This window comes from Antechinus flavipes, chromosome 2, assembly GCF_016432865.1.
Source record: "Antechinus flavipes isolate AdamAnt ecotype Samford, QLD, Australia chromosome 2, AdamAnt_v2, whole genome shotgun sequence".
NCBI classification, from domain to species: Eukaryota; Metazoa; Chordata; class Mammalia; order Dasyuromorphia; family Dasyuridae; genus Antechinus; species Antechinus flavipes.
Window position 1 is genome coordinate 274,296,913 of NC_067399.1, and position 25,444 is coordinate 274,322,356.

The 25,444-nt window shown below is 46.8% G+C and overlaps 1 protein-coding gene across 1 annotated transcript; it reads left to right on the plus strand.

Moving 5' to 3' along the window:
* Nucleotides 1–1,743: 1,743 nt before the first annotated feature.
* TYRO3 (TYRO3 protein tyrosine kinase) lies at nt 1,744–25,231 on the plus strand. Its single transcript, XM_051977122.1, has 19 exons — nt 1,744–2,020; nt 4,366–4,549; nt 4,874–4,974; nt 6,082–6,252; nt 7,845–7,931; nt 9,969–10,084; nt 10,521–10,698; nt 11,236–11,381; nt 11,898–12,042; nt 12,603–12,732; nt 12,846–12,946; nt 13,125–13,220; nt 13,674–13,754; nt 14,105–14,197; nt 15,037–15,158; nt 16,234–16,343; nt 16,632–16,791; nt 17,068–17,204; nt 20,511–25,231. The coding sequence occupies exons 1-19, from the start codon at nt 1,921–1,923 to the stop codon at nt 20,863–20,865; spliced, it is 2,613 nt and encodes an 870-aa protein (XP_051833082.1). The 5' UTR covers nt 1,744–1,920; the 3' UTR covers nt 20,866–25,231.
* Nucleotides 25,232–25,444: the final 213 nt, after the last annotated feature.

Below are 25,444 nucleotides of genomic sequence, written 5' to 3' on the forward strand. Positions count from 1 at the left end.
TAATTAATAAACAAGCACTGATGGGGCCAACTAGGGGAAGTGACAGCAGGCCTCTGTTGCTCACAGAGATTCCCTAGAAGAGATGGGGGCAGGAAGGGCTGACTGGGAGCCCGGGAGGGATAGGGTGATGGATTTCTTGAAGAAAGAAACCTGGGAGGATGAGGACATGGTGCAGGAAAGTTTTAGAGGCAGAGAGGAGACAGCCCAAGTTTGAGGAGCTAGTACTCTATCTGTGTAACAGGATGTCTGTAGGCTTAGCCACCCCCATGATTCCTGGTGACAGGGCAGGCCAAAGCCATGAAGCAATCATTCATTCACTCATTTATTTCCTTGTTTAGTAACTACTATATCTATTGAGTGCCTACTATGGACAAAACATCGTATTAGTTGCTGTTTACAATCAGTTTTTCATTCCACATCCAGAAAATGCAATGAGGATGGAAACAGAGATCAAAGGAGCAATTGAAAAGAGTGGCAAAAGAAAAGGGCCATTTCAACTTCAATTATGGATCTAAGATTAATAATAATTGGCACTCAAAGTTTTGCAAAATGTTTTATATACATTATTTTATCTGGGTTTCATAACCATACCCTCATTTTACAGATAAGGAAACAACCTCAAAGAGGTTAAATAATGTACATTATCTTATTTGGGTTTCATAGCCATACCCTCATTTACAGATAAGGAAACAACCTTAAAGGAGTTAAATACCTTACCCAGCTGCTAAGTATATGAATAGGATTTGAATCCAAGTTTTCCTGACTCCAAGATCAGCATTATGTCGAATTTAAGGATTACAGAGGATTACAACTGAGAAATTTTAGGGTTGTTAGGGCAAAATAATTGCAGAGAAAGGGGGGAAAAATAATCTTTTAGGACAGGAATATTTTGATGTACATTATTAAAGGGACAGAAATTGAGCTGTTGGGATGCGTCAGGGTGGGTGATGAAGACTTTAGAAGATAATCAAAGGTGCTAGGATCAAGGAGGTTTCATTCAATTCAATAAGCCTTAGGTACTGTGCTAGGTACCTGGGATGCAAAAGGAAGAGGGGAAAGCAACGCCTGTCCTTAAGAAGCCACTATTCTACCGGAAAGCTAGAGGATTTACAAGTAAATATAAAATAACTTGAGGAGGCATTGAAATCAATCTCTCATCAGTGACCTTGTATCTCATGGCTCAACTAGTGTTATCTGGGAGCTGTGGTGCGCCTCCAGAGAGTAGGTTGGGGGAAGATGGGGGAGGGGGACAGTAGGCTAGTTCTGGGGTGGGAGGGGGATAAAGAAGGTAGGGGAAGATTCCTGAAGTGGTGTTTGTTGGAATACGTTGGAATGTCAGTGGAAGTAGTGGGACTGCGGGCCAGGACGCAGGGGATACCAGGGGCTGTGATAGCGAGCACCGATGGGATACTTGAACCATGGGGGTGACTGAGTCTTGGGAGGAGGTTTTCGGGAACATTCGCTGGACTGCAAGGGATTGAGGCGTGGGGTTGAGGGAAGGTGGCTGGCCGGAATAGGGGGATGTATGTGTGTGAAGTGAGCCGCTCAGAGGCTCCGCGGGGGGGCGGTACGAGCTCGGGGGAGCAGCCGGCCCGGGCCGGGCTGGGCCGGGCCGGGGGAGGAGGCGGCGGCTCCGAGAGAAGACCATGAATCAGCGGCGACGGAGGCAGCGGTGGCAGCGGCAGCGACAGCAGCAGCAGCGGCGGCGGCGGCGGCGGCGGCGGCGGCAGCGGCGCCGGCCGCGAGCTCGCGCCGGGGACTTAGCTGTGGGAGCCGCTCCGAGGGCGCGCGGGTCTCCCCTGGCCCCGGGCAGCGGCGGGTTCGCAGACTCCCGCCCCCTCGGTCCCCCCGCCCCTCGCCCCCGCCCCCTCCGTCGCGGACCGGGCCGGGCCAGGCGGGCATGGTGCGGCGGCGTCGCGGATGGCGCTGAGGCGGAGCATGGAGTGGCCGCTGCTCCGGCTCCAGCAGCTGTTGCTGGCGGGACTGGCCGCGCTGCTGCTCCTAGAGCTCCCAGCCGCAGGTAGGAGCTGGGGTCTGGGGGGAGGGGGCGGCTGGGGCAGCAAAGCCGTAGAGTCGGGAGGGGCTGGAGTCGGAGCGAAGGTGGACGGGCGGGGGTCCGGCTCCCCGAGCCCGGGACTGGGCAGCCGAGGCCTGCGGGGCCGGAGGTAGGGCGGCCGGAGGGACCGATTCGGGGGTCTCGGGAGCTCTGATGGCAGCGCAAGGCCGAACGAGCGAGCGCTGGGGCGGGGGAGGGAGGCAGCCATGGGCTTCTGGCCGCCTGTGTCCCCACCCCCAACTTTCTCCGCTGGGGTGGACAGAGTAAGAGTAGGGGGGATCGGTCGGGGGTCTGCAGGCAGGGGACTGAGCTCTTGATTTTCCCGCCTCCTTTTCCTGGAGGAACAGTTTCTTTCTTTCCTCGGGAGTGTTAGGCTCCCTCGCCCTCTCACACATACTATACACACAGGTTCCCTTCTTACCCACAGCTATCTAGTAGCAAAAGGGGCACCCCCCCCCTCCGGACTCACGGGTATGTAGGATTTACATTTGGTGGGAAACGTGATGCCCTGGTTCCCAGCCCCGTGCACGAACACGACACAATCTCACTGAAACCTTTGGGCACACCCTTGATTAAAAAAAATAACCAAAAAAAACCACACCAAGAGTGTGGGCGAAGACACCTGGGAGAATTTTTGAGGCTTTGGACTGAGCGGTTTATCTAGTCTGGGGCTAAGCCCAAAGCTTCTGCCAGTACTAGCACCAATTTGGGAACCTCATCCTCAGATTTGCTTGAGTCACAGGGCAAGTCTGGGAGAGGGACTCTGGGTTTCAAACTCTCAGACCACACCCCCCTACACCGTACTTGAGGGCTGCAGTGGCGGGGTGCATTCCGTTCTTTGGGGTGATGAGAACCTAGGTTCCGTGAACATCAGGGACTGTCTGAGGAGCGAATCATTTGTGTTGAATATCCACCTTCCAGCTTTCTGGTGAAAAGAGCAGAAGTGTCTTTCAGGCTTCCAGCAGAGAACCTGAGAGAGACAGAGACAGAGACACACAGAGAGAGAGGGACTGTGTGTCAGAGTTACAAAGCAAAGGAGAAAAGAAAAAACTAGAAATATAACTCCAATATCCTTATACACAACCTCTTCACATACAAAAATGTGGGGTTGTAAGAAAGGATTTGTCTGTTGAGCAGTGGAATCCTAGTACTTGCAGAGAGGCTTGGGGCACTGTGGTACAGTGCTGTGGAAATACAGTGTGGTGTATTAAAAAGAGCTCTGGATATGTAGGTAAGAAATACCTATGTTCATACTGCACCAGTTGTGAAGAGATCATAAGCAGGTCACAACTCTGAGCCTTGGTTTCTCCATTTACAAAATGGGGTTAATAATAACTACCTTATAAGAGTTGTTATTGTAAGGATCAAATGAGGTATTTGTAAAGAGCTTGACAGACTATATGTGTCAGTTATTTTTAATGTTTCTATTGAGGAGAAAAGGTTTAGAGGTCTGGGAATGACCCATAATCCCAGCAGGGATCCCCCTGCCCATTGAACAAAATTCACTCTTCCCTGCTTCATAGATCTTTCACACTTCCAGCCTTCATACGCATTCAAGTATTAATAGAGTGGATGGATGCCATATATGTGATCTGATGTATTTTTGCAAGCATAGGGTTATCTGCTTCCAGGGAACACTTCCCTCCTCCTTTTTTTCTTCTTTTATTTGGCAAGGGGTGGTATGGAGAGAGCTAATTCTAACAGAGTAGGGAGTCAGTGCCTCCCAAAGAATAGCAAAATTGAGGAGGCACAGAGGTCTCTAGGTAGTTACCCTAGTCATTCTCAGGAGAGCTTCCAACTGTAATCTAAGTGAGAATTTCTCACCGCCTCTACTAGAATAGTCTGGAACCTGAGTGGTGAGATGCTCTTCACCCAGATCCATTTCCTCCCCAGTTTGCTTAGGAATTGGGAGGAAATGGGAGATGCTTAGACATCATCCTGACCTGAACTTGGCTTTCCTTTTCTCTTAGGCAAGCATGACTAGGGGTAGAAAGATGAGAATTAGCATTGGTTAACAGATAGTGAATGATAGAGAAGATGTTTCCAGGGAGCTGGGACAGGGAGAAACTGCACCCAGAGAATGTCTTACTTCCTTTCTTCTGATAACTAAACTTAGTCAACCTCCCATCTCATATCTTTATGTCAGTTGTCCGTTCTTGTCAGTGTCCATGGGGATATGGATCCCAAGTGGTGGAACTTGGTCCCAAAGACTAGCCTGAAGTAGACAGGGGACAGGGGTTGGGGAGGGCAGAGCAGTGGGCTCAGTCCTTGTTATCCTAACCCATCTGAATTCTGTTTCCCCTTCTCAGGCCTGAAGCTCATTGGGTCCCCTCCGAAGCTGACAGTATCTCAAGGGCAGCCAGTGAAGTTGAACTGCAGTGTGGAGGGATTAGAGGATCCTGAGATCCAGTGGGTCAAGGATGGCACTTTGGTGCAGAGTGTGGACCAAGTTTACATTCCTATCAGTGAGCAGCACTGGATCGGCTTTCTCAGGTACAGGACAGGAGTGGGGCCTGGGAATATCCAGGAATGCTTCCTAAATCTGACATTATTGGAGTTGAACTTTAAAGGATGGCTAAGAATAATTAGAGAAAGTTGATCTAATGAAACATAGATTGGAAGGTTTTATGACAATTTCTTTTTGTTTTGGTCCTGGGGGACCACTTCTTTCCACAAAATCCCTGCATTTTTGTTTAATTTTCTCTTGGGTACTTTCAGAGAAGGGACTTGAGCAGTCCACATCCCTAGGGTTTGGTTAGCAGAACTGCCCCCTTCCTTTGCTACAGTGGTGATCTGAATTCCTTGTCTCCACTGCAGCCTGAAGTCAGTAGATCGATCAGATGCTGGCCGATACTGGTGCCAGGTGGAAGATGGGGGCGAAACTGAGACATCCCAGCCAGTGTGGCTGACCGTAGAAGGTGAGGAAGAGGCTGATGAAATAGCCTAGACACTCTGACAAAATCATGACCCACGTCTTTGGGTGCCCATGGCCCCTGAAAACAAATGGGAAGGCTGCATTCTCCTCCTGCTTAGCCCAGGGGTAAACTATCTTACCCTGGTCTTCTCTACCTACCCATGGCAATCCATGACCTCGGAGGAAAATGAAGTCTTAGACTTCCCAGGTCTGTAGGTAAGATACCCCTACTACCTTCTATGGTCCCATCCTTCTCCCCCTTCCCCCCCAAAAAAAGCTTGGAGTCTGTGGTTCAAGCAAAGCTTTAAGCAGCATCAGGGGGCCCTGTGATGTGCCACAGATGAAGGCTCTCTCTGTTCTTTGGGCAGTAGGCCTAATGCACCCTGTCCCTGGCCGGACTCTGCCTTGACAAGCTTGCCTGGGACCAGGGGAAGAGTAGAGGAGCAGGGGGAGGGGGAGGAGGAAGATATGCAGCTGCACGAGCTCAGTTCTGCTCAGTTGAAGAAAACAAAGTGACTAAGAAGTAACAAAGGGCTTGGAACTGTAGCGGGGCTAGGGCTGGGGCCTGTCAGCACAACCCAGCAGCAGCTCCAGCAGCTCCCCCACTTCCCCGCCCCTGCAAGCCCTCCTTCCTTCTCCCTTATTCTTCTAGAAACTTTGATATAGCAATGCTTCTGAGAGGGCGTGGGGTTTGCCGGGGATATCTTCTGTGCATAGGAAGAGGAGGAGAGGAGGAATGAATGGGGGGGCTCACTTCAACCGTGGCTCCTACAGCTCTTAGGGTGGAGGGCCTTCCAGGTGAACCCTTCCAGATGTGCAGATTCTATAGCCCTGGAAACAGCAGGAGCTCCTTTCCTTTGAAGATATTTATTTTACATTTAATCAAAAAGCTCTTGGGGAGCCTTTGGTTTCAGGGATCTCTTTATTCCACATTTCACCAAAAAGCTATTGGGGGGAGCCTCCTTTCAGGGATCCATTTATTCCACATTTAACCAAAAGCTCTCAGGGAGCCTTCTGTTTTGGGGAGCCTTTTATCCTTATAATCTGGGTGGGTTGGTATGTTTAAGAAGGTAGCAAAAATCAGTCGCTACCCACTACCCTTTCTTCCTAGGTGTGCCGTATTTCACTGTGGAGCCAGAGGATCTCACGGTGCTCCCTAATGCTCCTTTCCAACTGTCTTGTGAAGCAGTGGGCCCCCCCGAACCTGTGACCATCATCTGGTGGAGGGGGGGCACAAAAGTGGGAGGACCAGCTCTCTCTCCCTCCATTTTGAATGTGACAGGTAAGATCACTCTTAGGAATGGAGAAGAAAAGGCAGAATTAAGCTGGGGGAGTAAGCTGGGTCTTGACTGTGACTGGGAGGTTGACAGAAGAGGGGTAGCTGTCACAGAAGCTCTCCTCTTAAATCTTGTTTCTCCTGGATAAGTGGTCCCAAGCTTCCTGACCTCTGTGCCTTGCTTCCAGAGCTATGCTAGCAGAAAGGTTCATTAATCAAGTGTGTTTTTCTGGGCAGAATGCACCTATTTGTAGTAGCTCACACTGCAAGCTGGGGAAGGGACTTGTTAAGGGTTCTTTCTCCTTTGACCGTGGAAACAGCAGACACAATCATTCCTGAGAATAGGGGAACTTCGTGCAGCCCCACCCCCAAGGAAGAAATCAGGAATCAGCCCATGTTTGAGTAGGAGGAAAGTCTGGCAGAAGGGGAGAAACCATACGGTAGCTTTTCTACCCTGATGGGTTTCATCTGATCAATCTTTCCCCCCCATTCCCAGACATTTCCATATAGAGGCATTGTAGTGGATAGAGTGCTGGAGCTGGCCTCCAGGAAACCTGGGTTCGAATCCTACCTCAGATAGCTTATTGGCTGTGTCTACCTAGGCAAGTCACTTAAACCTATTTGTTCTTCAAGTTTCCTCATCAGTAAAATTGGGATAATAATAGCACTGATCTCTCAGAGTCAATTTCAAGGTTTCTAGAGACTAGAGACTTTACATTCTAAACCTTCAAGTACTGTTTAAATTAGAGATACTATAATTGTTATTGTACCCAGATGCACCTGAATGCATATCACTGCACCTACATTTGTGAAACACAGTTTTGTAAACAAGATTTACATTTTCTCATTGAGTTTTGAGTGGGGGGAGATGGGGGAAGGAAGAGGCTGGAGACTACTCTCTGAGGGCTGAGAATGGAAATGATGGGTTCTGTCTGGGTCAAATTTCACAAGTCTCCAAACTGCTGAGGATCTCAAGAGGAAAGCAAGAAGTGAAAGGGCTGCTTGTCCTAGAGAATGGCACTTGGGGAAAGGAGACAATTGGCAGCTTTGGACAGTGCTGGACTGACAGCCTGGCTTTCCAAGTTGAGACTGGTGATGGAGGTAAAGTGTAGGGCAACAAGTATTGAGTTAGATGACCATGGAGAGAGGAAATCAAGACTCTTCAGTTTTTCTTTGTAGGAAACTGGAAGACAAGACAAGAAGGATTTGTTGCATTCTTGTTCTTAATACATGCAGAGACCATGAGGCATCATAGTGAGATACAAAAAACCTTGAATAGTTCCCACCCCCTAGGAGCTTACAGTCTGTTTGGGAAAGAAAATAGAGATTTGTAGGATAATTGCAAAACTTGGAATCTGTGAGGGTAGATTAAATTAGCAGTCAGGGTGGAATATTCAGTGAGGAGGAAATTTAGCATCTCTTTCCTATATATTGAAGGATTTCAGGGGTATTTCTTAACTTCCTTGTCATTTGGCCCTCAAGATCTAAGTTATCCCTTCCCTTTATCTCCTCACCAATTCTTTAAATCCACGCCATGCCCAATTCCCAGGCTCCCTGGGCACCCTTAACCTGACCAGGGTTCTCTGTGTGATCCTCAGGGGTGACCCAGAGTACTGTGTTCTCCTGTGAAGCCCATAACCTGAAAGGCCTGGCCTCTTCCCGCCTAGCCACAGTGTATCTTCAAGGTAAGGTGTGTGTGCTGTGTGGTGTGTCTGTGTGTGTGTAGTGTGTGTGTGTGTATGTAATGTGTGGTGTGTGTACTATGTGTGTGTGTTTGTATATTGTGTGTGTGGTGTGTAGTATGTGTGTGTGTGTGTGGTGTGTATGCTGTGTGTGTGTTTGTATAGTGTGTGTGTGGTGTGTGTGTGCTGTGTGTGTGTCTGTGTAGTGTGTGCGTGCTGTGTGTGTGTTTGTGTGTGTGTGTGTGTCTGTGTAGTATGTGTGTATGTGTGTGTGTAGTGTGTGTCTGTGTCTGTAGTATGTGTGTGTGTGTGCTGCGTGTGTGTGTGTTTAGTATGTGTGTGTGCTGTGTGGTGTGTGTCTGTGTAGTGTGTGTGTGCGCGCTGTGTGCTACGTGTGTGTGTGTTTGTGTAGTGTGTGTGTGTGTGTGTCTGTGTAGTGTGTGCTATGTGCTGCGTGTGTGTGTGTGTGTGTGCTGTGTGCTGTGTGTGTATATGTGAGAGAGAGAGTTCCATACCAGTCTCTCTGCAGAGGAGGGGGATGCAGTGGAGGGAAAGATTCTAATTGCAAACAGAGAGGAAGCTTTACCTCTTGGCCTCCAGCTCTTCTTACTCCTGGGAGCCTTCTTGGCTGAGGTCTCGGGGAGGAGGGGCAACTGCTTGGCGTGTGTCCCCAGCCCCTGTAGTGGGAGCACCTGAGGCACAGCCGTAGCCGAGATGAGAATAGAAACCTGACGTCACAGAGCAGATTCCCCATCACGAAGCTGATTCTCTGGGAGGGAGGAACAGCTGGAGCTGGCCAGAACTCAGGCCTGCCCTTTGCCTCTTTCATCCCTGTCAGAGGGAGGAATGGTGCTAGTGAAGCTCTGCTCAGGTTGGTGATCAGTGGCATGTTTTTGGAATAGACTTTGCCTCTAGAAGAAGGGATGTGGAAAATGGGCTCTTTCAGTGTGTGTGTGTGAGAGAGATCTATCTCTTTGAGCGAGATACCTATACAATGACAAAGGCAGACTGCTGCTGAAACAGATGTATCATTTACATTTGTGGGGGAGAAGCTTCTCCCCCCCTCCCTGCCCCCACATCACTGGCCTTGGTCGGCAGGCTTCTGGTCGCAGAGACTACATCACAGAGATGGCCTCATGCTCTATTCCAGGCTCTGTTCCAGGCATGGCAGCTATTCTGTGTTTCCTGCTATGACAGAGAGAGAGAGGGAGAGGGAGATGGAAAGGAGGAAAGAGAGGGAGAGAGGGAAGGAGAGAGGGAGAGACAGACAGAAGGAGAGAGGGAGAGGGGGGAGAGGGACAAAGAGAAGTAGAGGGAGAGAGAGAGAAGAGAGAAGGGGAAGAAGCGAGGAGGGAGGGGGGGGGAGAGATTTGCACTTGTGTGGGCTTCTGAGCTCTAGCAGAGTCCTGTTAAGTGCTCAACTTATACATTGGTTGAAATGCTTGTCTGTGGTGGAGAAAAGAGGAAAGATTCTTCTAAGATTTAACTCAAGGAAACATTAGCTCAAGGCTTAAAGTCTTACTTATTTTTCCTTCTTGTCTTCTATCCTTCATGTTCCTCTCTTTTTAAGCTTCCTGACTTTGTGACTTCCAATCTTTCTCTCTCTCTCTCTCTTTCTCTCTCTCTTTCTCTCTCTCTCTCTTTTCAGAGAGGGAAGAAGGCGGAGAGGAAAAGAGAGAGACAAAGAAAGAATGGGGGGAGGAGAAAGTGAGGGAGACAAAAAAAGACAGACAGATACAGAGACAGAAAGAGGGGAGAAGGGAATGGGGAAGAGAAGGTGAGGGAAAGAAACACAGAATAGAGACACACAGAGAGAGAAAACAGTCAGTATGACTAGAGGCAGATGCATATGGGGATTTTGAGCAGCCCTGTTCAGTTTTAAGATTTTCCAATCTTGGGATCAGCTCCCAGGGAATCTTAAGGAAGCATCTTATAACTTTGTGAACGGAGGAGAGGCAGAAAAGTCAAGAGACATTAAAACCCCCCCAAAAAACTCTCAGACCATCACAGGTTGACCCCCAGATCTCCCTCCCCTTGCAGCTCTTCCAGCAGCACCTTCTAATGTAACAGTGACCCGACTATCTAGCAACAATGCCAGTGTGGCCTGGATTCCTGACTCTGATGGCCGAGCTCTGCTCCACTCGTGCACAGTCCAGGTACAGTTCTGGGAGGGGCTCGTCTGGGGAAAGCTGAAGGTGGAGATTACAGGACTGCCTTGTTCTGTCTGTCAGACCAGCACCTGGTTGATGATGAGTCATAGTCTTGTGACCAGTACTCCCTGGGTTGGAGTTCTATACCATAGCAGGACCCAGATGGATGGCCAGGGTGTATTCTCTCATCAGAGTATGCTTTGTGCACTCATGTGGGCTCCCTCTGAGCTCCAGCAGAGCCCCCATGTGTTTAGTGCTAAATAACTCATGCGCTGATTGAAATGTTCTTCTGTGGTGGGAGGGGAGGGAAGATTCCTTAAGATTTAATTCAAGGAAGCAATAGTTCAAGGCTAAAACCCTCCCTATTTTTCCTTCTCGTCTCCTACTCCTCCTTCTCTGACTTTGCAGCTTCCAACTCCTTCTTTCTCCAATTTCTGTGCAGGTAACGGAGGCTCCAGGAGGTTGGGAGGTCCTGGCAGTGGTGGTTCCGGTGCCACCGTTCAGTTGTTTGCTTCGGGGCTTAGAACCTGCCACCAACTACAGCTTAAGAGTTCGATGCACCAATGCCTTGGGACCTTCCCCATATGCAGACTGGGTACCCTTCCAGACCCACGGCCTAGGTAAGAGGAATTGGAGAGGCAGAGGCTTGAGAGAGCTAAGGTCTCCATTGTGGAAATGTATTCAGAGTAGGAGATTGTAGGTTAAAGAAGTAACCTTGAGGCAAGCCAATTCCTACCCTTCATTTGCCTCATGTATAACATTGAAGGTTTGAACTGAAGTCCCTACCAGCTCTAAAATTCCATTGAAAGGAAGATAGCATACCTTGATATTCTATATTGTCTTTTCTATTACTCCCATCCTCCCAAAGAATGTATAACTCTCAGTTTCCCTGTCTTCCTCCAGAGTAAAGAGTATAATTAGAACCTAGAAAGGTAGAAATTGATTCCAGGGAATACAGGCAGAATTAGGCTAGAAGTAAGACCCTCACCTTCTCCCCTTTCACCATCTCTGTCCTTACTGCACACTTTAGGGACTTTGTGCTTATTGTTCTGGAAACAATGAAATACTGAAGTGGGTCTTCAGATAGAAAGAGTAGGGAGGCTATGGTGGAGATAGGAGGTTTGAGTGACATTGTGATTGTTTTCTCTTGGGTCCAGCCCCATCCAGTGCCCCTCAGAACCTTCATGCCATTCGAACAGACTATGGTCTGATCTTGGAATGGGAAGAAGTCATTCCTGAGAGTTCTAGTGAGGGCCCCCTGGGACCTTATAGAATATCCTGGATTCAAGAAAATGGGACTCAGGTAAGAGTTGAAAAACCCCTAAACTACTTTAATCGGTCTCCTTGGCTCTTCCCCAGGACCAGGAACTCACAAAAAAAGATGGGTTCCCTGTTTCCAAGTCCTTTTGGGACCCAAGACCTCCTGGGAGGAAGGGATCTTCTCAGAAATCCGTGGGTTATTTCTCAAGCTTGCACCTCCCTAAGATTCTTCCACTGCTGCCACTTTGTATGCAGAGCAGGCAACACATTCCTGCATGAACTGGGGGAGGATACAGATAGAGTTATGCTTCCCTCCCTCAGTCCTTAGTTCCTTTGTCCCCATCCCCCACCTTTGCAAGCTAATGTGAAAACTTTGTGTTGCTGGGAATACTACCCAGCTCCTTGAAATCAAAAACGTGATGGACTCCCTGGATATTGTAAAATTGACCCACCCTACCTCTCAACCCTTAGCCTTTAGCTCGACCATCATCTTCTTACCTTAGCTCCGTGGTTACTTCCTCAAGTTCTGTTTTGGGGTGGGGGCTTTTCCGGGCTGCAGGGTGAGCTGACTGTTCTAGGAACTAGAGTCAACCTGACTGGATGGGACCCCTTGAAGGACTTGACAGCCAGAGTGTGTGTCTCCAACGAAGTTGGCTGTGGTCCTTGGAGCCAGCCTCTGCTTGTCTCTTATCGGGACCATGCTGGTGAGACAGAAAGGGGAGCAGGGGATCTGTCTGAACAACCTGGTTTCCTGCTGGGTGGGTTTAGAAGAAGCCTGGTTCCCATTTTTTTCTATATCTGGCAGATATTTTATATCTTAGATCCAAGCAAATAAGGTCAGGGCCAGAGATGGGAACCATGGGAGATCACTTTGGGAGGAAAGAGACTTCTTATGCCCCAAGTTTCCTATGCCCCTATGAGAACCCTGGTTTTCAACCTAAAGCCAGCAAATTAAAAAAATATATATTTAATAACTATTTCAATTTAATTGGTTTATTTTGTAATTCTGTATATTTTGTGCATTTAAAAATATTATGAAAATGAGTCCATAGATTTTTAGACTGCCAAAAGATTCCATGACAACTAAATGTTTGAGAGCCCTGTTTTAAACATGGATATCTTCTGGGGTCTTTTTCCTTATTGGGTGGCTTTTTATTCTGACTTTTGAAAATGAGCCTGAGCAGGTCAGATACCTTTCCTGGGAGTGTTCTGAGGGGCTTCTCTACTGGCCATATACTAGGATCCCATCCGCTTTTTCCTCCAGGCCAGCAGGGCCCCCCTCACAGCCGCACATCTTGGGTGCCTGTAGTCTTGGGTGTTCTCACAGCACTTGTGACAGCTGCTGCCCTGGCCTTAATCCTGTTACGCAAAAGAAGGAAGGAAACACGGTTTGGGTAGGTATGGATGGGCCTGGATTGGTGTCCAGAAACATGAAATTGGGATCCCCACAGATAAGTAGCCTGAATCCTGGCTCTTTCTCTCTTCCCCATATCTTGTGTCCCACCAGGCAAGCCTTTGACAGCGTCATGGCCCGTGGAGAGCCTGCTGTTCATTTCCGTGCTGCCAGATCCTTTAATAGGGAAGGTCCAGAACGAATTGAGGCTACATGTGAGTCACCTGTCAGTGGGGTTCTCCCCAGGGCTGTCCTTTTAGACCCTTCTTGTTTCTGTGAACTCCTGCCCCTCATTTGATTTAGGGGTGATTCAGTCATTGTGCTTGAAGTGGGGTAGTGTCCCAGTCACTACCCAACTTCTCAGGGGTTTTTACTGTTTTTCTTCCTTTCCAGTGGACAGCCTGGGTATCAGTGATGAACTGAAAGACAAACTGGAGGATGTGCTGATCCCGGAGCAGAAGTTCACCTTGGGCCGGATGTTGGGCAAAGGTCAGGGGTCAGACCATCTTCTGTGAGGGTGAAATCTTTTTCCAAAGGGAGGTGGGAGTGGGTCTACATGTTATGTGCCTGGGATTTAGAGGATTGCTATAATTGGTACTCTCTGGGACAGGATAAGAAAGGGGGATTTTGTGCATCAGGAGGATTTGACAGGAACCACCCTAAATTTAGGAGGCTTAATGATGGCCAGGGAAGGGGAAGTGGAATCTGCACTCCATTACCTTCTTATACCGATAGCCATTTGTAGGGTTCTGTGGCTCTTTGGTACTAAGCCAACTTCCATAGTCTGTGTTTCTCAGATGACTCGTTCTGGAGCCCAGCCTTTGGGGAATCCTCTGGGAGGAAAAGGAGAATGGGCCTGGCTGTGAGGCTCAGTTACCTCTTGGGGGATAGCTTGGGAGCAGATGCTAGAGGTGTCTCACACTTAACTGGCTTCATCCTTAGGGGAGTTTGGGTCAGTGAGGGAAGCCCAGCTGAAGCAGGAGGATGGCTCCTTTGAAAAAGTGGCAGTGAAAATGCTCAAAGGTGAGTGGGTACAGTGCTGAAGGACATGGCTTCCAGCCTTGGGAGGGGGTGCTGAGACAGCTCTAGAGTCCAAACCAAGCCCACTTCTGTACCTTTGGCAGCTCTGAAGTGAGAGCTCTTGAGGGCAAGCTCAGGAACTTAGCATTCTGTCTAGGCTTTCTTGAATAATACTTCTTCCTTGAGTTTGACTCTTGGACTATCTGTGATTTTGGCAACTAGTTGGCTCCCAAGTCCTGGTCTAGGAAAGCCATAGTGGATCAGGATCCTTGGGGACACTTAAGGCTTAAAGGGAGGGGCCTGCCCCTTTTGGGAGGCTCTTCTCACCTCTTGTTTCCCATTCATCTTCCTAGCGGACATCATCAACTCCAGTGACATTGAAGAGTTCCTTCGAGAAGCTGCTTGCATGAAAGAATTTAACCACCCACATGTGGCCAAGCTTGTTGGTGAGATAATCCCCAAGGGAGTTTGGTACAGAGAGGGCACTAGGGACAGTCAGAGATAGGAGCACCAACCGGAAAGACAATAGAGAAAACATTGGCTCTGTCAGGTGAATGTTCGGTGATGAGATCAGGGAGTAGAGCACCTTAGCTGAGAAATCTGCTGAGAGTATTCTCTGCATTCAGAGAGTGAAAAGAGCACTAACTCGTAGAATCAGAGGACCTGCATTAGAATCCCATCTCTGACACTATCATATGACCTTGGGCAAAGTTAGTAAGTAGAGACATTAAACTCTTCTGATTTTTCCATCTGTAAAATGAGAGAAGTGGACTAGATGGCTTTTGATAATCCTATTCTCTTTGAATCAGTGATCTTAAGAGCAGCCCCCCGAACCCCAGGAGTCAAATTTTCTGAGGAACAAATAGTGGGATCTTGTATTGGGAAAGGTCATTATAAGGGACCCCAATGTTGGGTTCTTTGGTTCCTTTTCCCAGGCTAATACCTGGGAATTAGGTAATTATCAAGAGTGGTTGAGACATTGATTCAAGAACCTTTGAAATGTCCAGAGGGGCATCTTCCAGATGGTTCATATCTCTCATTCACTAGGGCAACATAGTCTTAAATTGGAGAAGCTGGAGAGAATGCTGGGTACTGAGTCCAGGAAAGGATAGGAAACCTATTATGAGACAGGAAAGGGAGTAGGGACACAGCATGCTCTCTGTCTTCTGGTCCAATCACATAATGATATATTGGCCCATTCACACAAACTCTTTGACTAGAGATTTCCGTTTGTCTGAATAACCAATCCCTTACCTTTCTCCACCTTTCTTTTCCCTAAATCCAGGAGTGAGCCTTCGGAGCCGTGCCAAGGGTCGCTTGCCTATCCCCATGGTGATCTTGCCCTTCATGAAGCATGGGGACCTACATGCTTTTCTGCTTGCTTCCCGAATAGGAGAAAACCCTTTTGTGAGTGTTTGCGTTGGAGGCATTTGTGTGTAGGCTGAAAAGGAACATGGGAGAAAGTTAGAGCATTTGGGAGAGGAAGGGCTTCATAGGCAAGACTAGGAGAGATGAGGAGGAGTTGAGACTTGGTTGCAAGAGATGAAGCAAGGACAGGGAACTTTTCAGAAGCTTCTCAGGAGAATTTAAGAGAAGAATGAAGAATTCTCAGCTGTGAGCTTAGACCTAGCAAGAATATTCTCTTTTGGGCCTAGGGAAGCCCACTGAGTATTCTAGGATAAGGCAATATCCATTCTACAAAGAGATTTGATTTCTTTTTTCAAATTAAAAAACTTTTTTTCCATTAATCCTTCCCTAAAGAAAAATAACTCTTACAACAAAATATACATAATCAAGAAAAATAAATGTCACATTGGTCAGGTTCAAAAATGAGTATTCTACATATTTAATCCATTTTCTTTCAGTTAATAAATGAGTATCTTTAGTTCTCTGGGATCATGATATTGTATATTGTATTTATTAGCGTTCTTAAGTTTTCCAAAGTGTTCATTTTGTTTTTATATGCATAGAGTATCTATTACATCATATATAACACATTCTCATTCTATTAATTTCACTTTGCATTAGCATTTATATGACTTTCTCTGAAATTACTTTCTTCTCTTCATGTTTCTTTACAGTATAATATTAAAAATTTGTTCAGCCATTTCCTCTTACTCTTTACCACAGAAAGAGCTACTGTGTATGTATTTGTACATGTGTGACCTTTTTCTTGTATATTTGCTCTTTTTTAAGATATAGACTTAGTAGATGTATAACTCAAAGGACATGTAAAGGAGTTTTTGGGAGCAACTTCTGCTTTCCAGAATGGTTGAACCAATTCCCATTTTCTCCTGACTAGTTTTTTTCTTAGCTTTTGCCAGAACCTCACCTTGGCAAAAGCCCTTCACTCTTTCCCTCTCCCTGAGATTTGTTTACACTGGAACTGAGAAAATTTTTTGATCGAGGGGCTTTCCATACTCTGTGTTCAGCTGTTTGTGGCAGGACCCAGGACTAAGCTTGCTTGTTTCCTCTTGCCTAGAACCTGCCTTTGCAGACACTGATCCGATTCATGGTGGACATTGCCAGTGGCATGGAGTACCTGAGCTCCCAGAACTTCATCCACAGGGACCTGGCTGCTCGGAATTGCATGTGAGTGAGCTATCAGAAGATCTGAAGGGGAGGGAGTGGAGGTCATAGAGAAGGTACAATAGTGAGCCGCCCAGTAGCGCTTCCGATAAAAGAATTAACTGTAGTTAATTAGGAGAATGGTAGGGGCCTGGATAAATGCTGTTGGTCTTGGCTTGGCTATTTTGTCCAGAATTGTGTCTGTTTCTGGTCAACATAAAAGCCAACTTAGAGACTGGCAACTTGAGAATCTCTGAGGAGAAAGGGGGCAGGGTCAGCTCACTGATTGCTTGTACTTCACTCTCTTTACAGGCTAGCTGAGGACATGACTGTGTGTGTGGCTGATTTTGGCCTATCTCGGAAAATATACAGTGGTGATTATTACCGGCAGGGCTGTGCTTCGAAACTGCCTGTCAAATGGCTAGCTCTAGAAAGCTTGGCTGATAACCTGTACACAGTGCATAGTGATGTGGTGAGTAGAAGGATCTGGGGCCAAATGGAACAGGGATTTAGGTGGTTTGGGTCAGAGGGACTGCAGAGCAGAATTAGGGCCAGGACCAAAACACAGAAGCCAGGATTGTTTGCCCTTACAATGGATAAGATCCTTTCTCCTTTCCCCTTAGGAGTGGGGACTGGTTGCCCTCACATGAAGTCTCCTGTCCTGTGGTGGCCCTGTCCTTAGGTAATTGGTTTCTCCGCCCCTGCAGACGTGGCTTTGACAACTTTTTTGACTTTGATTTTGTTCTAGTGGGCATTTGGTGTGACCATGTGGGAGATTATGACTCGGGGACAAACACCTTATGCTGGTATTGAAAATGCTGAGATTTACAACTACCTCATCAGTGGGAACCGTCTGAAGCAGCCACCAGAATGTCTTGAGGAAGTGTGAGTGCTCTCCAGAAAGCTAGAGACAGTAGGGGAAAGGAAGACCCTTGGAAGGCAGTTACACTTGGGGTGGATTGTATGTAAACATGGTCTCTGATAGAGATCCCTGAAAGATGACCGGCTGAGGGATGTTGAAATGGTAGGTCTAGAGCTAGAGGGGACTTCAGGGGCCTTTCAGTCCAACCTCCTCATTTTATAGTTGAAGAAACAAAGGCTCGAAGAGAGAGAACTTCCCCAAGATCATTAAAGTCCTCTGATTCAAAAACTAAATTCCTGTCATTTTTCCAAAGAGCCTGAGTTGGATTTCTCTCCTGCAGTACCTGTGTCTTCTTCCTCTCTGTCTCTGTCTCTTTCTCTCTTCCTCTCCCTCTGGAAATGATTTTTAAATTTCTTAACAGTTTCATGAAGTCTCTGCCTCTCTCTCTTTCTGGAAATAATTTCTTAAGAGTTTTATGCAGTCTCTGCTTCCCTATATCTCTTTGATTCTGGCAAATGATTTTCTCATTTCTTATCAGTTTGATGAAGTATCTATCTCTTGCTCTCTTTCTCTGTTTCTGTTGTTCTCGTTCTCTCTCTGGTAATGATTTTCCAATTTCTTACCAGTTTCATGAAGTCTCTCTATATCCTTCTGTCTCCCTTTCTTTCCTTTTCTCTTTAGAAAATATTTTAAAATTCCTTAATAATTTCATGAAGGCTCTGTCTCTGTCTTTGTCTCTCTCCTCTTCTCCCTCTAGAAATGATTTTCTCATTTTTAGAGGTCGTTTAATAAAAAAAAAAAAATCATGTTCTTCCTATCTCATAGCTCCCTATTTCCTTTAACTCTCCTGTTCTACTATTTTCCCACTTTATCCTCTCCTTATACCTTCTTCAGCTTTCCCAGAAATAAAGAAGAAATCTGACCTCTCCTAATCCCAGAGACAGAAGCTAGAAAGAGATTCTGTAGAGAGAAGCCAGAATTTCTCTCTTTTCCCTTCTCCTTTCCCAGGGTCAGGCTAGTTTAAGCTGTTACTGCTGGTATTTAGAAAGAAAGAGACTGAGAAAAAAAAAGATACCTCCCCTAGATTAAGAGGTTTTTTTAACTCAGAATGAGTGGGTAGGGGAGGAGAAATGATGAAATGCCTATAGGAATCTTCTTACCTCTCAAAAGACTGGGCCTGCAGCTGCCAGTGGGGGTCTCTACTTTCTTCCCTTCACTGTTCTGTTATAATCCTTGTCTTTCCAAAGAGGGAGTTGATTGTTAGGGAAAGAATAGTTCCTTCAGAACCCCCACTGATTGCTGGTGAAGGGTCCTAGAGTCTGGAAGAGGCTTAAGGTTGGAAAATAGGAGTCTTAGAGAGAGAAACGACCAGCCTTCTTTCTTTCTAGAAGGACTTAACCATTTGGATGGTGAGGGAGCAGAAAGGTCTCCTGTGTAGTAAGCAGAGTATATTATGTGGGGGAGAGGAAGAAGAGGCCGGATAGCTGTAAAATCAGTGTCAGTTTGAAGCTCTTTCTATAGTGACTTGGAATCCTCCACCCAGAACCAGGCTTTTTCAGAGCATGCATAGAAGCTAGAGTTGTTCTTGGCCTGAGGGACAGAAAAGCAGGATGACATCCATAGTAGTTTTAGGGAAGGGACAAATTCCTTCCACAGGTGAATAGTTTTGGGGGTTCCACCTTCATCTCTGACAGAAAAATTCAAGTGGGATGCCAACTTTCTGCTCATTCTGGCTCTCGGCCTGGGAAACAGAGCTCAGCAGGGAAGGGATGGACAGAAATAGACACTAAATCCTGTTGAAGAATCACCTGAGGCTCACTTGTAGTGACTAAGAAGTATTAGAGAGAATGGAAAAGAGAAAGTTCTTATTTTGAGATTCCATTTTAACAGACAGAGAGTGATAACATGACACTCCCTGGAGACAAGAGAATCCTGGGTTCAAATCTTCATTCTAACATTCCCTAGCTGTGTAACTATTTACTACTTGTATCACATAAGCTTTCTGAGCCTCAGTAAACATTTATGAAGCACCTACAATGTACCAGGCACTGAGCTGAGCATTGAGGATACAAAAAAAAAAAAAAAAGCAAAGGACAAGAAGCTTACCATCTAATGGGGAAGTACAAATATGTCTGAACAAGCTATATTCAGGATAAATAAGAAATAATTAACAGAAGGAAGGTACTGAAATTAAGGGGCTTGGGGAAGACTTTCTGTAGGGATATAATTTTAGTTGGAACTTAGAGAAGCTAGGGAGATCAGTAGTCAGAGGAGAGTAGAGAGAAATTCCAGCCATGTGGGAACAGCTAGAGGGAATGCCAGAAGCTAAGAAATGGAGTTTCTTGTTTGGGGGGCAGCAGGTCTGTAAAGCATGTTGCAAATTTTAAATGATGAGAGTGGATCTGTGATTTCACTGGTACAGGGACTCTCCCGGGTGAGGAACCTCCCTTCACCAATTTAGATTGGCAATTTCCCTGAAATGTACAGGCTTAGAAAGTTGCCTAGCACAGAGATCACTTGCCCAGGACCTCACAACCAGAAGAACGTACCAAAGGGCTGGGACTCGAACACAGATTTTCCTCATTCCATGACTTGACTTTACCCTCCTCCCCATGCTACAAACTTTTAAATGCTACATAAATACCAACTTCTTGTTACACAGGCCTCCGCAGTTGAAGAAGCAGCAAAGACTTCTTCAACTATTAATAGCCTTTTGGTCCCTGGCTCAGCTCCTTCCTGGTCAGTGGTTGGTGCTACCAGGGGAGGGATGAAGGGAGCTGGCATCTGGCCCATGCATCACAGTGGACAGATGCCAGTTGGCTCAGTCAACTTTGAGACTGTGTCCTGGCCAAAGCCCCGAGCAGGGATTCAGGCCTTTCCCACGACCTGCTGTGGGGTGGCCATGATGACATTTCCTCCCTTCTTACTCACTTTGGGGGGCTCTGGGAGCACGCATGGGTGAAGGCGCTTGGCCCAGAGGTGTGTAGGTGCAATAATTCCTAGCTTCCAGAAATTTCTGTCATGGACAGGCAGGAATGCAGGAGTTGGCTCTGAGCAGTCCAGGCCTCTTGAGGTAGGATTTTTCCAGCCCCTGGGGGTTCTGATTTTGGAAGATAACTGGAAGACACCTTTTGGCCTGCCAGCCTAGCACCTTGAAATGGCAGATACTTAACCATAGGTATATCTGTTGAATTGCAAGACAGACTTTACTTAGTAGGTAGGATTTGGGGCCTGGCCCTCTCAGGAATTCTGAGGACAACAGCTTTGGAAGGGAGGATGGAGGCCCTTTTCTCCCTCTCTTCAGTAGCCTCTCTTTATTTTTGTTGTAGCTATGAGCTCATGTACCAGTGCTGGTGCTCGGACCCCAAGCAGCGCCCTAGTTTCCTGACCCTCCGGATGGAGCTAGAAGAGATCCTGGGCCGAATGTCTGTTCTCTCCGCCAGTCAAGACCCTCTTTACATCAATATTGAGAGGGCTGAGGAGCAAACAGAAGGGGGTGACCAGCTGGGTGGGGACCAGGCTGTTGGGGAGGGGGACAGGAACAACAATGGTGCAGGGCCGGTAGGGGGTGTTCCCAGTGACTATCGCTATATCCTTAGCCCTGGAGGGCCAGCTGAGCAGTCTGGGGAGGACCCGCAGTCAGAGGGGGCCTGTGGGGAGGCCCAGAGGCAGATGCTCCTCTAGCAGGGCCTGTTAGCACATAGAGGCTGTTAGCCTAACAAATGGACGGGCATCCTTTGGGGGGCAAGGGCAGGAGTCGCTGGCTTGGCTGGCCAGCAAAGCCCCCTCCCCCACCTTGATCTCAGCCTTGTCAGAAGCCTGGGGGCTCCTGTGGTAGTCCCTCCCAAGCTAGATTGGGGCCTGGGCTTTGGAAGCCTGATATGACCCAATTGCCCAATCCCAGCTCTTCCTCCAGTCACTCCGGGTCTGGCCAGCCTGGCACGAGCTCCTTCCATTCGGGTGGGGAGGGGGGAGGCAAGTGGGGCCCAGTTGTCTGGACCCTGGCAGCCGGTACTCTATGGTTATATCCCCATGGCTACAGTGGGTGGGGGCCAGGATAGAGAGGAGATGAGTGGTGCTGTTCACCCCTTCCCTCCCCCGGGGGCCCATCCCGCTGCTTTAGTGCATGTGCTGAGCCGCCCAGCCTGGGAGGCAGCTCTGCCCAGGCCACTGGTGGTGAATTCTAGGTGCGGCTTCTTCAAGGTAGAGACAGAGGGGTCTACATCACACTTGTGCAGGTGGGAGGGGTAGGGAAGTTGGGAGGGCCAGCTGCTCTTCCCCTGGAGGTGGGGTTGGATGTCAGCATACTCAGGTCTGAACAACCCTCTGTCGGCAAGCCTGGGGGTCTCCCCTGCCAATGGGCCATCCTTGTGGGGTGCTCCCTCTGTCACACCTATGCAGAAAGCTGGAAGGCATCAGACTACCAGGTGCCCTTCCCTTGAAAAGAAAGGGAGTGGTGAGGTCTGTGGAAGGACTGGTGGGACTGGCCGAGTCTGGTCCTGGGAGGGATGGCAGCTTCTTTCCACCCTCCACGTTCTGTTTGGAGCATGCCACAAGAATCCTAATCCCACTAACAAAGGCAGCTGTGTCTAAACCCGGAGGGCTTTCTGGTCCCACTTCTTCCTTCCCTGCTGAGTCCCTCTCTCCTGACTTTGCCTTTAACAGAAGCCTCCTCTTTTTGCTTGCTCCCATTCAGAGCTACTGAAGTGGGAGGAATTGAGGCCAGAGGGCTGGTTTTGGGGGAAGGGGTTATTACTGATTGCCACCACTTCCATGGCAGAGATGGCTATGGGGGAAAGGGTTGATCGTAGTCTTCCTTGGGAGGGTGGGGTATGTTTCCAGGCTGTTAGATGCTGTTTAAACACAGAAATAAAAACAAACCTCAGAACAGCCATTTGGAAATAGTCCTTTCTTCTTCATATTTCAATCAAGTACTATGCTTTGTTGGGTTTGGAGGGGGTAAGGAGAAAAGTTAGGAGCTTGTGATACTGATTTCTCACCTTTCCTCCCCAAAGCCACAGAGAAGTATGTCTTGGGCCTATGTGGAATGGAGCATGTAAGTATATAGGGAGACCTAACATTGTTCAAAGTCTGTTTTCCTACCCAGTCTCTCTGCCTTTAAAAGTAGCTCAGGAGAAACAAAAGGGATTAAAAATAGGGCAGGGAGCTTTCTTGGGAAATAGGTTGTGGCTGATGCCATCAAAGAAGTAAATGGGGTGGGGTAAAGAAGCAGCCCTCTTCAAAAAAATTCAGGAAAAACCTGCTGCTAACCTGAACTAGTTCTGGTTCCCACATAGTAGAGATGGAGAGAAAGCCACTAACTTCAGTCAAGGTTTATAGGAAACTAGAATCAAGAAAACATGCTAGCTAGGACTATACTTACTTATAGATAACTCCTTAATTTAATCCAGTAAATATTAAGAAACTAAGGCATGCAAAACCCTTTTCTAGGAGATACAAAGTTGAGGTAAACACTCTTCAGCTTCAAGAAATTTAAATTCTGGTAGGATCTGTCTTCTATAATGTGACTTGGACAGTCCATGGGAAACCCCAGCCCTCAGACACTTCCCCTTTGAAGTCTGGATTTCTATAATTAAAATTCCTACTGTGAGTTACAGACATTGTTGGGTGCTCTGTTGATTGCAGTGTAGAAACTAATGCCTTAGTTTATCAGATCAATTTTCTCCAGGATAGTTAGCAGATGCAGGAGCTTAGGGGCAAAAAAATTTATTAAGTAATTACTTAAGTACAAAGTACTGTTTTAAAACTTATTGTACAGAGGAAACTGAGAACAAGAGAAGGGAAGGAATATGCCTCAGTCACTCAATTAAGTGAGTGCTCAAGTCCAGTTCAATTCAGTTGAGTTTTAACTGAAAGCAGGGAAGAGATAAACAGTGTAGAATAGGTTGCATCATTCAGGGGGAGACTTCTACCTGTCCAAGGCCTGTGTTTCACATGAGGATTGAGAAGGAAGGTTTGGTAATCCTATCTGCTACATTAGGCCAGAGCCTGATAGATAATGTAGTCAAGAATTTTCAAGCCCAGAATCTGAAGGGTAACAAATGTTTTTTAGATTTACATAAACATTTTCTTGACTATTATAAAAGAAAGTTTCTGGTCTGGGGATCATTGGCTTTTGCTTTACTGGGAGCAAACTTGGACTCTAGCCAAATTCTAAAGTAGAAAAACTCTTAGCTTCACAGAAATGTTATCAATTTGTCTTTCCTTTAAACTTTTAATTCAACAAATTTCTATAGAAGGATAATGCCTTTTTGTTTTTTTTCCTTTTTATGCTGAGGCAATTGGGGTTAAGTGACTTGCCCAGGGTCACACAGTATGATGCCAGATTTGAACTCAAGTCCTCCTGACTTCAGGGCTGGTGCTCTATCCACTGCACCACCTAGCTGCCTCTGCCTGACTCCTTCTTAACTAGATTTTCAAAAATCTATAGTTTCTACCATGGAAGGCATTTTGATGGAAGTTGGGCTTACAGAGACAAAAAACAATCCTGTTCTCAAAGAGCTTACATTCTTTTGGTGAGACACAATGTGTATAATTGAAAGGAAAAGCAGAGGTGGGGGATGGGGTGGTGCAGTGAAGTATGGGAGAGGATTTGGGTTTCTGACATAGGCAATAGCCTTTGGAATGAACTTTAAGGAAAACCAGGTATTCTACTCGGCAAGGTGGAGAGGGAATGTGTTTCAGATAATGGGGAACCACTTATGCAAAGGCAGAGGAAAGTGACAGAATTGGTATTCTGAAAACAGCTAGCAGACAAATTTGATTGGAATGGGTAACATATGAAGGGAAATAAGTGAAATGAACCAGGAAAGGGAGGTGGCAGTCAAATGATAGAAGGTTTTAGATACTGTGATGATGATTTTGTATTTGATCCTAGAGGCAATAGGGAGCCATTGAAGAATTTTGAACAGTGAGCTGATGTGTTTAGAGCTGTGTTCCAAGGATCACCAATTTGGTAGATTTGCAGGGGATGAGATAAGAGAGGGAAGAGACTGTTGGCAGGGAAACCAATGGGAAGCTGTTATAGTGTTTTGGGTAAGGTGATGGGAGCATAAGATGGGGTAGAATAGGAGTCACTAACCTCTTCTGTGTCTTAGACCCCTTTGTCAGTTTGTAAAACCTATAAGTCCCTCCTCAGAATAATATTTTTTTAATGCATCAAATCACTACACAAGTATACAGAAGGGAAACCAAGAGTTAGTGAAAATGAGGCTATATTTTTTTCCTTTCAAGTTCATGGACTCCAAGGGGTTTACAGATGCCCCTGTGCTCCAAATCTGGAGTAGAAGCCTTCTGAATAGAGGAAAAGGAACAGATGGAAAATTTATGAGAATTAGGAAGACTATTCTATATCAAAGGATTCATTTTTTGTTTTGATTTTTTTTGTCACATTTTTAAAAATTTTGAGTTTCAATTTTCTTCCTCATTGAGAAGGCAAGACAGAAAATTCGATTTTGATAGCTGTTAATCCAGCTCCTTCCTAAACAAGTTCTCAAAAACTCCTTTTCTCCTTTAACTCCAGAGGGAGATGCCTTTACACTACTTCCCCATTATATTCCCAGGCCTTCTAAATGATCCAGATTCAAACTGCAGGGGTCACATGCTGATACCAACACTCCACAGAGAAAGGCTAAGCAGGGACTACTCTGTGCAGAGCAGAGACAGGAGCAGCTTGTTCCCAGCCCTGTCTAGGTTGGCTGTAACCCAAGTCTGTCCTTGGTAGGGGGGGACAGGGTCCCTCCTTCTATACTAAGAACTATATCCACTCGGGGTGGTGCTGTTACCCAGGCATTTTCCAGGTTTTGGAGAACAGCTGCCTATCTTTGAAGTTATCTGTCAATGTGTGTACCCTTCAAGTCAATTCTGTTAATTCTTCCTGTTGCCCCTCACTTGGAAAACACTCCAGGTTCACTAAATGCTCTTCTTCTTCAAAATCCCTTTGAAAGTTTGTTTCCTGCACATTCTCCACCTTCAGATAGAAAAGGGATGGATACATGTGCAGAAATAAACATGCAGTTTTGGACATGGCCACAGTATGGATTTTTTTTTGCCTGACTTACGATTATTTGTTACAAGGGTTTTCTTTCTTTCTCTTGGGTTTTTAATTGGGGGGGGGGTGGGGGCGGAGGGAAGGGGGATTAATAATAAGTGTTGCCAAACAAAAAAGAGGGCCATGGAAACATTTCTTTTTTAAATGTACTGAAGGGAACAGAAGAAAGAATTGACAAGATGGTTTTGAAAG